The following is a 15,000-nucleotide window of genomic DNA, read 5'->3' as shown; positions in this document are numbered from 1 at the left end:
CATGTCTACATTCTCCTTGACTGTAACGAATGTGATTAAGTGTAAGAAATTATTATCTTAGCTATGTTCTTTGTCGTAAAATTTCTCACGTGACACACATATATAACCATAATATTTTTCTGAGCAGTTCATGTGAGGTAACGCTGATGTCAGAAAGCGGAGCCTGAATTTTTACTCAATTATATAAAATGCACAGACTTAGTTTTTGTAAATAAGTGTATCAATCCATCTATTTATTTATAAATCAATCTATTAATATATACATATCAATAACATATATCAGTATCTATCTATTAATATATATTAATATCTATCTACCTATTTGTATACCTATCTCTCTATCTGTGTGTGTGTGTGTGTGTGTGTGTGTGTGTGTGTGTGTGTGTGTGTGTATGTGTAGATACATATGTATATATACACATACATACATGCATACATACACCTGTATGCATATATACACCTATCTATCTATCATCAATTTATTTATACGTAAATATACACTGTGTGTGTTTATATATATATATATATATATATATATATATATATATATATATATATAAACACACGCATCCATATATATATATACATATGTATATAAATATATGAGTATATATACACATATATGTATATAGATATGCATATAGATATGTATATGCATATATGTATGTTATATATACATATACATATACATATATGCATAAACAAAAATATACATATACATATATACATATCTGGATATATTTGCATATAAATAATTACATATATACATACATATATGCATATACATACATAGATATATATATACATTGTGTGTGCATATGCATAAATGTACATATACATATATATGCACATATACATATATATGTATATACACACATACATACATACATATATATATATATATATATATATATATATAATGTGTGTGTATAATATATATACACATATGAACACATGCATACATATAAAAATACATATATATATGTATATATGCATACATATATTTACATATATATGTATATATAGATACTGCACACACACACACACACACACACACACACACACACACACACACACACACACACACACACACACACACACACACACACACACACACACACACACAGACACACACACACGGTATACATACATGCATATATATATGTATATGTATATATATGTATATATAATGTATACATATATATGTATATGTACATATATTGTATACATATATATGTATATATGCTGTATTACATATACATGTACATATACATATATATGTATGTATATATATATGTATATATATATATTCACACAGATGTACATATATAAACGTAATGCATAAACAAAAGTACATATTTGTTACATATACAGATGTACATATACAAATATATAATGTATACACACATTAGATACATATATATACATATATATACTGTATACACACATCTACATACACACATATATAATGTATACATATATGTATATATAGTATTACATGTATTCATATGTATATGTATATATACATACATATATATATACCTATACAAACACACACACACACACACACACACACACACACACACACACACACACACACACACACACACACACACACACACACACACACATATGAACATATATAACCATAATACATAAACAAACACACACATTTGTTTATACATATATTAATGAATACAACACACATAATCATACCCACCTATAAGATAAACAAAAAGGACGAAAAATCGGCCGAACTGACAAGCAGAAGCCCGGTGAGAATAGCGCGCCAGAGCTCGTGAAATCCGCGGTGAGAATAACGCCAATGATAAATAAGGCGGAGGTGCAGCTGCTGGTGACATGAAGTGGGACGTCGCCTATTTCGCCAACTATGGGGTCTAGGCTGAGGTGAGACCCGTTTCTGCACGAGTTTTAGAGGTTATGTGATCTACGTTGAGTGGAAGTGGAGTGAAATCGGGCGAAATGAGGGCGTTTCGGCGTTAGAGGAAGTGAGAGGGAAGTTTGAGGAGGGTGTCTCCGTCCGTTCAAGTCACGGTCCCCTTTTTTTTCATTATTATTATTTTGCTGGTGTGGGTGGGTGTGGGTGTAAGGTGTGGGTCGTGTGGGCGAGACGGGGCTGGGCATGGGCGCCATGGTTATATTTTTGTGGTTTTTACAGTGTTAAGGATAGGAGAGGTTGGAGAGGTTTTTTTTTTGAGAGAAGGAAAAGGATGTAACATTTCATTTTTCTTTTTCTTTTTTAATTTCCATTTTCCTTATCTCTTGCTTCCTCACCCTTTCTGCATCCTCTTTGTCTCCATCTTTCTGTCTTCTCTCTCTCCTCTCATGCGCCACCCATCCATTTGTCTACTCTTTCTCCTTCCCTCTTACTTCTCAACTTCTTAACTTCTTAACTTCTCAACTTCTCTCGTCCTTTCATTCTCTCTCCCTCTCTCCCTCTCTCCCTCTCTCCCTCTCTCCCTCTCTCCCTCTCTCCCTCTCTCCCTCTCTCCCTCTCTCCCTCTCTCCCTCTCTCCCTCTCTCCTTCCATCTCCCTCCCCTTCCCCCTCCCTCCCCTTCCCCCTCCCCTTCCCCCTCCCTCCCCTTCCCCCTCCCCTTCCCCCTTCCCATTGCCCTCTCCCTCTCCCTCTCCCTCTCCCTCTCCTTCTCCCTCTCCCTCTCCCTCTCCCTCTCCCTCTCCCTCTCCCTCTCCCTCTCCCTCTCCCTTTACCTCCCTCCATCTTCTCCCTTTACCTCCCTCCATCTTCTCCCTCTCCCTCCCTCCCTCCCTCCCTCCCTCCCTCCCTCCCTCCCTCCCTCCCTCCCTCCCTCCCTCCCTCCCTCCCTCCCTCCCTCCCTCCCTTATGGCATCCAGAATTGGTGCATCTATATTTCATAACAAACACTGTGCCCTTTTTGGATACTTTACAACAGCATTTATAACAAGTATTTATATGATTTTATTCAGCTTACCTATGTAACTTGAATACTTAGAATCAGATAAGAAGGAAAGTGAAAGGCAGCAAGAAGGCCTCAACAGGAGAGAAACTACTACTAGGATGAGGATGTGCGGCTCATTCTTGAAAAAGTAGATTTATATATTACAACCCTCCCTGACCTGGCCTCGAATCTAGGTCACTCCGGGTATGAGAATGGAGGGCCAGTACTAAGCCATAAATATATCAAAATCGGTTAATAAGTACATTTACATGAGTGAGATTTTTAAGAATTTTGAATGCTCATTAGTTAATCTTTTTGGTATGGATCCACTAAGATAGATCAAGTTGAAGATGATATTCTTGTAGAAGACAAAAATTGCAGCCATCGGTACAAGAAATTATAAGCAGACACAAACAGGAACACCACAGATAGAGAAAAAAAGATCACTGAAAGCCTAAGTCCCCTAAGTCTGCTAGATAGAGTTTCAACTCTATCTTGCTGTGGATACCAAGGTGAAGACAGTGTTTACTGGTGGAGTGTTTGGGCCTAGAGTTCCCCATCAACCCTCCCCTTTGGCAGTGCCCAGAGGGGCACAGCAACCTATATCATTAAATAAACTTTGTGACAAGGAGTTGGGGACTTAGTCACTGGTGAGTGCATCTGTACTGTAAAGAATGATCCACTCATTTATTATGAAGGTGAAGGTTTTGACAGTCATTTATAAAGGATAAATCTAGAGGCTTCTGTGTAAACCCAGTAACTAAGAATTTGTTATCAGTAATTGTAGAATAGATTGTTGTTTTGGAACTTCCATTATAATAGTGAATATATGGCCCCATGTTTCCAAATATATTTAGTATTCTAAGAGATTATTTCACCTCAGAAGGTAAAAGAAAAAAAAAAATCAGAAGATATAGCCCATTGTTGCATGAAAAATTGAAAGTATATAATTTTTCACTTCTACCACCACACCACAGCACCCACATCATATGTAATCCTCATTATAACTATCATCATCATCATCATCATCCACAACCACCTCTGCCATATATCTACCAGCAGCAGCAACAGCACCACCTTAAGATCTCCTTCAATCTGCGACTTCCCTTCATTCCAGAGAGAACCCACGCCGACTCCTGGAGTGTTGGTGTGAGGTGGTGGGCCCGAGGGGGAAGGACAACGCCCCATGGATCATCCAGAAGTTCCCCAACAGCTACACCCAGGAGGAGATCCTAAAGAGCGTGCCGCAGTTTGCCTTCCCTTGCCCCTTCGAAAGGTGGGTTTTTGTGGGATGCTTCAAGTCGATGGGTTTTGATTTTTGTTTTTTTTTTCTGGTTTAGTTTTCTAATTTTGTAGTTCTTGAATTTTTTTTGTTTTGTTTTTGCTTTTTCCCCGAATATTCTACAGAATTTTTGTAATGGAGCTGTAATTTTGAAAGGATTAGTTGAAGTAGAAACTAGGAAAGGTATTTACCATTACTGATAACAGGTTATATTTTTACTTGGCATTTTAATCCTTTAACATCAGAACTTTCAAGATATATAAAAAGACAGCCAGTAACAAGCACTTAGTCATCAAGGAACCAAAATATAAGCTTACATCATTCTCTTGATTACCTCATCCTTTTTTTTTCTAGTATTATTATCATTACAGTTATTATTGTTTTCATTATTAACATTATGATTATTATAATGTTAATAGTATTACTAACAGTGATAAAAGCATAAAGTCTTTACAATAATCAAGAAAAAAGGGTAAACAGGTAAGATCAAGTGGCCCAAGATATTGACTCCTCAGTGACTAATCACTTGTGTCATCTAAGCGTAAACATAATTAATTCACATGTATTCTTGCTCTATATAAAGTAATTTGATTTTTCAAACTTCTGTAGTAGCAGAAAATATAGTGAAACATAACATATTCCCCCAGCACAAATGTCCAGCACTTTTCCTTCGTACTGACAAGCCTGGACTCGAAATGGACGTATGGTTTTTGCCGCCACGCCCCAGGTGCAGAAACTGCTCTGGTGTTGCTCTCTCATCTTCCTTGGCACGAAACGTTTTACAAGTGAGTAGGGGATTATTGACATTCTGTATGCCTTTTGTGTTAATGTTGTTCTTCTTTTTCTTTGTCTCCTTTGTCTTCCTCTTCTTTATTTCCGTCTTCTTTATCTTTGTCTTCGTCGTTGTCTTCTCCCACTCCACTTTCTCTACGTCCTCCACCTCCTCCTCTACCATATCTACCTCCTCTACTTCCTCCTCTACTTCCTCCTCTACTTCCTCCTCTCCTCTCCTCCTCTCTACTTCCTCCTCTCCCTCCTCCTCTCCCTCCTCCTCTACTTCCTCCTCTCCCTCCTCCTCTCCTCTCCTTCTCCTCCTCTCCCTCCTCCTCTCCCTCCTCCTCTCCCTCCTCCTCTCCCTCCTCCTCTCCCTCCTCCTTCTCCCTCCTCCTCTCCCTCCTCCTTCTCCCTCCTCCTTCTCCCTCCTCCTTCTCCCTCCTCCTTCTCCCTCCTCCTTCTCCTCCTCCTTCTCCCTCCTCCTTCTCCCTCCTCCTTCTCCCTCCTCCTTCTCCCTCCTCCTTCTCCCTCCTCCTTCTCCCTCCTCCTTCTCCCTCCTCCTTCTCCCTCCTCCTTCTCCTCCTCCTCCTCTCCTCCTCCTCCTCTCCTCCTCCTCCTCTCCCTCCTCCTCCTCCCTCCTCCTTCTCCTCCTCCTCCTCTCTCCCTCCTCCTCCTCCCTCCTCCTTCTCCCTCCTCCTTCTCCTCCTCCTCCTTCTCCCTCCTCCTCCTCCCTCCTCCTCCTCCCTCCTCCTCCTCCTCCTCCTCCTCCTCCTCCCTCCTCCTCCTCCTCCCTCCTCCTCCTCCTCCCTCCTCCTCCTCCCTCCTCCTCCTCCCTCCTCCTCCTCCTCCTCCTCCTCCCTCCTCCTCCTCCTCCTCCTCCTCCCTCCTCCTCCTCCTCCTCCTCCCTCCTCCCTCCTCCTCCTCCCTCCTCCTCCTCCTCCTCCCTCCTCCTCATCCTCATCCTCATCCTCATCCTCATCCTCATCCTCTTCCTCCTCCTCCTCCTCCTCCTCCTCCTCCTCCTCCTCCTCCTCCTCCTCCTCCTCCTCCTCCTCCTCCTCCTCCTCCTCCTCCCTCCTCCTCCTCCCTCCTCCTCCCTCCTCCTCCTCCTCCCTCCTCCTCCTCCTCCTCCTCCTCCTCCTCCTCCTCCTCCTCCTCCTCCTCCTCCTCCTCCTCCTCCTCCTCCTCCTCCTCCTCCTCCTCCTCCTCCTATTCCTCCTATTCCTCCTCTTCCTCTTCCTCCTCCTATTCCTCCTCTTCTTCCTTTTCTTTTTCCTCCTCTTTCTCCTCCTCTTCCTCCTGATGAATGTATTATGAATGTGAATATAATGATACTTTTATGATTTTTGAAATTAAGAGTGTGAGTACCTATAACATGAATATGAATATTGCAGACTTCTAAATACTTTATCGGAAATGATGAGCGCGGGCCGCACCAGCGACATGACCTCCTGCCTGCAGAATATTTACAAATTTAAAGTCCCTCTTCCAGGTACTGAGATAACAGTGCCATATGGAGATAACAAGGTAAGTCATGCATTTATTATTTGTATATTAATTTGTAATATATTTTTTTTTATTTATTTGTGGATTAGAAAAATGGATGAGAGAGAGAGAAAAAATAAGATATCCTTTACTGTATATGAGAATCAAATAGATCAACATAACTTGCTTTAGGGTTTCTGCACTTGACCTCTTGATACTTATAATTACATCCTCCCCTCAGTCTGTACAGTTGTTGATGATACTGTGACAGATAGATAGTTCACAGATATAGTGAAGGAAAGGAGTGATGTTTGATGACTAAAATTAACACTGATGGGTTGTTCTCTCTGTGTTGTTCATTCATATAAGTTCTCTCATTCTGTAATTTTGTGGATTTTTCAGTTTCTCATTGTGTCAACCCTTTTGTCAGGAGTAGGGAAACTAATGTAAAAAAATATTCTAGGTGCCAGCTCAAATTTAAGAGATACTTTACTGGTGAGGATAGGCTGTTGGGCATTTTCTCATTAATATGTAGCACTTGACAGATATGTGTGATGGGAGATGCAGGCAGGCATAAATTATAGGAATAGTGTGGCCCTTTAGAAGTTTGTGGCAATATCGGTCTTGCCATCTTTGCAAAATGTACAGTAGCAAGTCACTTCCTGACAAGCTGGACTAATGGCAAACACATTGAATCTGCTGTTTCCTATGTATGGTAGCTTGATTCTCAAGCTGTAACCAAAATAACCTTAGCCATTGTATTACTACTAAACTCAGAAAGCAACTTTAAGAGTTTAATAAACCTGGCACAACCCAAGGTGCACCATCATACTCAATATCTCTCAGCCAGTGGGCTAGTATCATTCCGGAAGCTACTTGCGTACCATCAGAGGGGCCCAGGTATCTTGTGATATTTCCCTGTTTAATATGAATCCCTCTGATGTACTGTCATTTTCTACCAGCCTTCATCACTCATTGTACACTTTTGTCATGCGCTTTACAAAGAATTAAGATTTCCTTTCACATTTATTTCTTAGGTAGTGGTGGATGAAGAGTGTGAACTTAGTGTTATCAAATGTAATGCTGATTAATGTAACTAATGTTAAAATTTCTGTACCAGAATGCACTAATAATGAGTTGGAACCAGTTTAGCCTGTAAATGCTAAAGAACCATTGAGACCATTGGTTTTGGAGGTAGATGCTACAGCAGTGGGGCATTTTTGGTGCTGTGATGAAGCTCTTCTTGCTCTATTCTCTTGTCGTTCTTCAGCTTGAATTGCTTCTTTATTGATAACAGTTTGCCTTCAGGAGTTATGGAGTAGTAATATTATAAGTGAGTTTTTTGTGCAACTGAAAATCTTGGGGTGGGATCCATGAAGGACAGTATCCATAAGTGGTTCTCAATTAAACTTACGAGCTTTGTTACTCTAAAGTTTACATCCATATCTACAGGCACATATGGATGTACATTCCTTGTGGATATGGGTGGATAAGGCATTGCATCATCTAGTTCGCAAGTCAATTCTAACCTTGATCTCAAAATTTTTGAACAGTTTTCCTTCAGATAGTTCCCAGCTTCTTGCAGAAAGGCGAATAGGTATATAACTGGTTGTCATTTTACCAACAGTTCTCTGTTGTGCATTGTGGCAAAATATAAATATTTTTTTCTTATGTGATTGCTTGTGTATTATCATCTTTCAATTTCATGTTTTTATGAGAGAAAAGAAAGATTTCTTGTGGAATACCACAATTTCTTTTTGAAACAAGACCTGCACATCTTCAACTTTTATTCTGAGTTGGGGGATGAGAATGTACCTGAAAAGCTCTATGACCTTGAGCTTATAGTAAAACCTGAAGGAGCAGAACCTCCTTGATGATGTAAATAAGAAGTCCTTTTGTGGATCCTACCCAAGATCATTAGAGAGCTTTGATGAGCATGCATAGTACTAACTTGATGCGTTTTTATTTTAGGCTTACTAACTTCCTCGGCAGTCAGATCAGATCACCTTACTTTTATTGTAGAATTTTCATATTTGAATAACAGGATTAGAATCAAATTGCCAACAGGTCAATTTAACCAATTAGAAACTATTTACTTACACATAAAGTTTAAAGTAACATGCTTTATTAGATTTGATTGCAAGGGACTAGTTACATTAGCCAGAAATTCAACTACGGATTGACCAGATATAATGTACTAAGGATTAAAATTAATTCAAGCCTCCAAGGTTTACTAAGACACTTTTGTTCATATGTGAATAAAAGAATTTAACTGTTAGTCTGATATAGAGCCTTTGTGGTTAAAGTCTGTGATGAAGCAATGCATTTTTGTCGAAGGGAAGTCTAATACATTTTGACTCTTTTCCTGTGCTCTTTTTATGTCTTTTTTCAGTCCTAGAAATTTTGAAATAGTTTATTGTAGGAAATAATAAATGCAGTGAATAATAACTTATTTCCTGCAGCTAAATATTTGAGAAATAGTTGCCAAACTTTCTGTGTTGGCTTTACGAGCATAAAGTTCGAGTTGTATTGTAGTTTTACAAATTATTAATTTCTCTTTGAAATACATTCTGTGGGGAAGATGTAGATAACCAAACATGTAAAATTTTTGTGAATAGGAAGGTTCAGAACAGTATAGATAGCTTAGAAGGGAGAAGTGGAAGTGGAAAAGTAGAATAGAAATTTGTTTTCCATCATTGTTATTATTCTTGATGATAATAGTAATAATGACATGAGGAATAACAATGATATTGATAATAATGACAGTGATAGTGATGATAGTAGTAATAATAATGGTGATTAATGATGATAATTATGATAGTAATGATGCTATCATTATTATTGTTATTATTATTATTTTTTTTATTTATAATTTTTTTAATAATATTAAGAAAACTCAGATCTGAATAGTTAAGACAGTATGGTTGCTGATCTTCTTGTGAAAGTGTAGCTGTGTGTAATTTTTGTGTGTTTTTCTTTTTTCTTTGTGATTTATAATACTAATCAAGCATTTTCAGTACTCAAAATTGGAATTACTCAGATTCCTTGTTAATGATATTGATATCTATTGATGTATTTAGTTATATAAAAGTATCATGTGTTTAACAACATTGATGTATTCAGTAGAGAAAAAAACTGTGATATAATGCATTAAACCTGACTGCTTATGCTCTGTCTTCCAGTTCTTTGTAGCTCAGTGTCCAAACCACCTAAAACTGCCAACTATACCGGAAAATGTAAGTTTGATGTTTGTTAGAAGTAGGCTATGTTTTTTTCTTGTTTTCCCCCCTGTCTTCTTTTCGCTTTTAACCCAATGCCGACAGGCATGATGTGTACGTATGTGCCCTGCCCACTGTGAGTTACTTGTTTGATTGTTTTTACACATAGATGGCTACACATGTACTAAGTCACTAATGAGCCAATTACGAGTACTGCCTGTCTCGCCCGTTTACCATTTTCTTTGATTTACAAAAATATTTTACGTTATCTTATTTTGCTGTTACTAATGTTTATAACATTATAGTAATTATAATGTTTACAATAAAAATAACATCATTGATATTTATAGCACTAATAAAAAAGGCATTTTTCCCGCCAATTCAAATCAGGTAAGGTCACAGGGTCTACTAATTGACTCCTTTGTGGCTAAGCACTAGCAGAGCCATCTGTGGGCAGACATTTCACAAGAATATAGAAAATGAGCACAGCATTTTCCCCATTTTTTATTAATTTTCCCTGGCGGCATTGGGTTAAGTTTTATGGGCACAGAAAGTGATCAGATGGTTTACTTTGGTAGATTTTGAATACCAAATTATTCATGACAGGTCTTATGATATTGCTCTTTCTTTTTTTATATTTTTTTGTTTATTAATTAGGTTTGGATTGCAATTTATGTTTAAATTACAGTTATATTAATGTTATCTCTTGGTTATGAAATAAAGATTGCACTCTCACAATGTGCTAAACTGTGGGTCTGTTTTTAGAATGATATTTGAGGGAAAAAAGAGTCAGAAGCTTAATAGCTGTTTCAGTCTAGTGCTATACATTACATTAACTTAGATAGAAAAAGGACATTCTGCATTGTAAATGACTTTCTTTGGTATATCATTTCCTTCATTAATTTCAGCGAAACCTGTCTGAGTACTACAATGCGGTGGATGCAAACAACATGATGATCATCTTTGCATCAATGCTTTACGAGAGAAGAATCATTATGGTGTCAAAGCGTCTATCACGGCTGTCAGCCTGTGTTCAGGCAGCCAATTCAGTCATATATCCCATGCAGTGGCAGCATATATTCATTCCAGTGTTACCACAGCATCTCATCGACTATCTGTTAGCACCCATGCCCTTCCTCATTGGGGTTAACACCTCACTTATGTCGGTAAGAAGAGCATTTGCCTCTGGATTAAATTTTTTAGATATTGTTATTTTAGATATTGATTGGGTAGACTTGTGCTTTATTATTTTTCCTACTTTTCTTTTGAAAACTGTATACTTCATCACAGAAAGTACAAATGGACGATATTGGTGAAGCTGTTATATTAGATGCCGACAACAACACTGTGAAGACGCCCTTCAATGACGTAGAAACCCTCCCAGATGAGGTGGTTTCAAATCTCAAAAGAAACCTCAAGTCGCCAAGCAACATGCTTGGAGACTGTGTGGCAAGAGCATTCCTCCGTGCACTTGTTCAGCTCATTGGCAACTACAAGGAGGCGCTCCAGTTCAGAGAGAAAGATTCAAAAATAACATTCAATAGTGAAAAATTTGTTGCCATCCGTCCACCGCATTTTCAGCCATTTGTGGAGAAGATGTTGGAGTTGCAAATCTTTCAGCAGGTTTGTGGTGTAGTCTTCAGCTTGAGGTGTATCTTGTGTCTGTGAAGTTTTGTCAGATTGGGATATATGTCCATCTGTGAGTCTGTGTGTTTATTTACAATGTTAGATTTTATTACTGTCATGCCTATGATTATATTATTTTTCTCCTGTTCCTAATTCCAGTTCATTGAAGAGAGATTAGACCGTCTAAATTCCGGCAAGCAAACCTCAGATGAGTTTGAATTAGAAGTTAGTGTTCATTGTGAAAAGTCATCTTCAAAGGTAAAGCAGCAGTATAAGCAGTTTGTGACCAACGTACGAAAGGAGGGAGGAGCCATCATGAAAACTGTCAAGAGCAAGGTAAAAGGAATGACAGCATTAGTGCCTAAAAAATGTGAGAAGACAATGGGTAGGGGTCATGGGGTTACATACTTATTTTCAAGGGCTGTTGGTTATGATGTAAATTCTAGTAAGGCAGTGGATATTGTGGATGATTTTATGGGACTTACATTTATTCTTTAGTTACCAAGTACTGAATGGACACAATGGGGAATTATGTATATAATTTAAGGTATATCTTAGTGATATTATATATTGTATATCAACAATGCTGCAGTTTTTCTTTTAAAAGGAGATGTCTGCCTCTTATACTTTTTGGAACTCATCTGCTAAGTTTCTGTGGTGATTTCAGATGTGCAGGTATCAGCATATATTCCCACTCTAATAATTTGCTAACCTTCTTTGCTGTTCAAGGTTAATGTGTGAGCAGATTCAATGGTCTGAAGATAACATAACTCTTTTCTCTTCTTTAGAATTTAACTCTACCTGCTATAGTTCCTTCTGGATGTGTGATTCTCACTTTAAAATTAGAGATTTCCACAAACTGGCCTTCTTGAAATTATTATTTGAAAATAAGTAAAGGCTAATGGGCTATTTGCAATGGGATATCGTGTAGTGGTTTCCAAGTCTTCACTGATAGATAAAAGATTTTTCAGTCAATGATTTGTACATCTGGGTTGGTTATGCATACATGTAGGTTATCTTGATAATAAGTATTTATAATTGTATGAAGAATGTTATCAGCACATTGTTCCTCTTATAAAACTTCTTAATGTTAGCAAGATATACACACATATTCAAAAAAATTCCCCCAGTAATTTTTTTTTTATATATTTGAGTTCCCTGGAAAAATAGTTTTTGTTTTGATTTTACAGTGAAAATCAAAAATCTGCTTTAAGGACTAGAGCTATGGAAGCCATGATAAAAGTTTTTTTTTTTAGCAGAATGCAAAAGGTGCAATGCTTAGTGCGATATTAGAGCACAAGGGCTAATAACAATAATGTTGTCTTAGAGACTAATCCAGTCTGTTTTATGTGTACTTTTTCTTACAGGAATGCCAAACAGCAGAAAAAGACATGTAAACAGATTAATTTTATATGTTTTGAAATACAAGCTGATTTTTCAGTATGAAGATTCTAAAACAGATAACTTAAAAAAAAAAAAAAAAAAATAGGGTAAGGTAAGAATGTAAGAACAGCAATGAATAACAGTTCAGCTAATTACCAAAACTACATAAATTTGATGACGTTCAAAGCTATTCTCTAAATGTCAATCAAGTTTTTCCCCTTTTTTTGCCCCTTTTTTTCCTTCTTTTTTTTTTTTTTTTTTTTTTTTTTTTAAGAGGTTAGTCAGTGTTAGTGAAATAAAATGGCTATCATTACAAGTATGTCATACAAGCAGTTGTGAAACCAGGCCCAAATAGGGAGATAATAGACCTCTGTAGCATAAGGTGCTTTACCAGGTAGCTTAACCCCTTCATGATGGGTCACGACTGATGTCTCTAGATATCATAACAAACCGCTCGAAATGTGGCGTGCGGCTGTACGTCATGGCAGTGCGCCAAAGCGCTACGAGGCGATGATTCGGCTTGATGTACCGAACTCCCGCACTCAAAGTCGGCGCGTTGCCATTGATCGCCAGAACGTAGTTTTTTTTTTTTTGTTTTCTTCACCCGTCACCAAGGGGTTAATAGTAGATAGGGCTCAGATATAAATTTTCTCTTTTCTCAATATGTAGTGGATGTTGGAGGGTTTTATTCTTTCTATTAAATATATTTGTATACCTATTCTTAGGTTTCTAGGGGATTTAAATTTTCTATTCATATGATTGTTTTAGAAGGAATGTAGCTTCTTAGCCCTTAAATAAGGAATGAATGATCTTTGTAAGAGACAGTATAGAAAGAGGTTTAATGTAGGAAAGCTTTTAGGTGGTGTGTATATAATCTGTCATTTAGTTGAGTGTAAATAGATTGCAGCAACAGAATATATTATTTGCCTATCACTCTCGCAAGTTATGAAAGGTAGTGCAGTCTGTAATGAAGATCTCTGCTTTGTCTCTTGTAGAGCCCGTTAAGATTGCTGAAAACTAACACAGTGAGTACTGGAATGTTTTCCTAGATACTTATGTGGTTTTAATTTTTTTTTTTTTTTTCCTTCACAGATTTTTTTCCCCTTCCTCCTCCACCATTTGTTTGGTTTTTATGTTTGTTTTGGTTTTTGTATTTTTTTTCACTTTATGTACTCTTTGTCCTTGGCTATAGCAGCAGCGTCTTTTTTATTCTGATTTTTTGGGTGGACTTTACTGGGGCACGAAGGGAGTGGTCCCTCTGGGGTTGGGTGAGTGCGGCTGAAAAGTCCGAGCACGGCACCCAGCTGCCAGTAGGGGCTGAACTTTTGCTTTGTTTTTTTTCGGTGCTTGCTTCTTATAATTATGGGATCGTATTCTTTGCAGACCAACCCTGCTGTTAAATCTGCTGTTAAGAGCGTAAGTAGTATTGCATTACTAACCCTTTGTTTTTTTTTATTTACCTGTATTAATATTTAGATCAATTTTAGAGCATTATCTTTGTTATCCATATCTTAGTATGCATTTTTACCTCTTTATCTGTTTACAGAAAAAAAAAAAATATATATAACTCTGTTCATTACTAAATTTCAGCTGTAGGGGAAAGGGAATCAGTTGTAGTTTGAGAGTAATATTAAAACTTCTGCTTCCTGATAGAGATTGATATCACTGAAAGCAAAGGGCTTGACTAACATCTTGGTAGGTTATAACAATACAACTCATTACAGAACTTTTCATTACTAACATCTTTGGTCTTTGTTTCTGTGTAAAATCAAAGGACCCCCCTCCCCTCCTTTTTTTTTCTTCTATTTTTTTGTTATTTTGTAGCAGGCTTTGGTACTGTCATCCGTGCTCTATATGCATTTTTCTTTGGCTATCCAGTGTCTGTCAGCAGACACAAATCTTATAGCTTTAATTAACCCCAATGAGCCAGGAAGTAATTAGAGCAATTGAACTGAGGTTAATTTCATAGCCACCCACAAGGAGTAAAAGTTTGCTTTATCTCTCTTTTTGTTTTTGTAAGGGAGGGGCGTAGGGGAAGGAAAACCACAAGGAGGCATTCGTACATTAATAGTTTATTTTTACATATTAAAGTCAATTATAATTTATCTCTGGTACTGTAATCTTTCTTTTGAGGTACCTAGAATGATAGCTGGTAATGAAAAGTTCTTGTACCTTGACTATTACTGTACTTGTTTTTAATATATTTCCTTATTATGAGTTGTGGTTGATTTGCTGTACATTTTGGAATTAATTTTGGCAAGCATATTGTCAGACTTTCATGTAATTGTATTT

At 37.5% G+C, this 15,000-nt stretch overlaps 1 protein-coding gene across 7 annotated transcripts in view; it reads left to right on the top strand.

The window, feature by feature from the left end:
• The first annotated feature begins 1,815 nt into the window (after nt 1-1,815).
• LOC125039378 (DENN domain-containing protein 1A-like) overlaps nt 1,816-15,000 on the top strand; it is a 31,154-nt gene continuing 17,969 nt past the window's right edge. For 5 of the 7 annotated variants that reach the window (XM_047633221.1, XM_047633216.1, XM_047633220.1 and 2 more), the window contains exons 1-9: nt 1,816-1,908; nt 4,058-4,216; nt 4,870-5,007; nt 6,391-6,523; nt 9,664-9,717; nt 10,608-10,865; nt 10,990-11,322; nt 11,485-11,661; nt 14,092-14,124. In XM_047633221.1, coding sequence (XP_047489177.1) covers nt 1,892-1,908; nt 4,058-4,216; nt 4,870-5,007; nt 6,391-6,523; nt 9,664-9,717; nt 10,608-10,865; nt 10,990-11,322; nt 11,485-11,661; nt 14,092-14,124 — 1,302 coding nt within the window. In that variant the 5' untranslated portion in view covers nt 1,816-1,891. Of the gene's footprint in view, nt 1,909-4,057; nt 4,217-4,869; nt 5,008-6,390; nt 6,524-9,663; nt 9,718-10,607; nt 10,866-10,989; nt 11,323-11,484; nt 11,662-13,703; nt 13,734-14,091; nt 14,125-15,000 lie in introns of all 7 variants that reach the window. The other 2 variants (XM_047633217.1, XM_047633219.1) reach the window with 2 other exon arrangements.

This window comes from Penaeus chinensis, chromosome 27 (genome assembly GCF_019202785.1).
Source record: "Penaeus chinensis breed Huanghai No. 1 chromosome 27, ASM1920278v2, whole genome shotgun sequence".
NCBI lineage: Eukaryota > Metazoa > Arthropoda > Malacostraca > Decapoda > Penaeidae > Penaeus > Penaeus chinensis.
The sequence above is the reverse complement of the archived record's forward strand: the minus strand, read 5'-3'. Positions and strand labels throughout refer to the sequence as shown.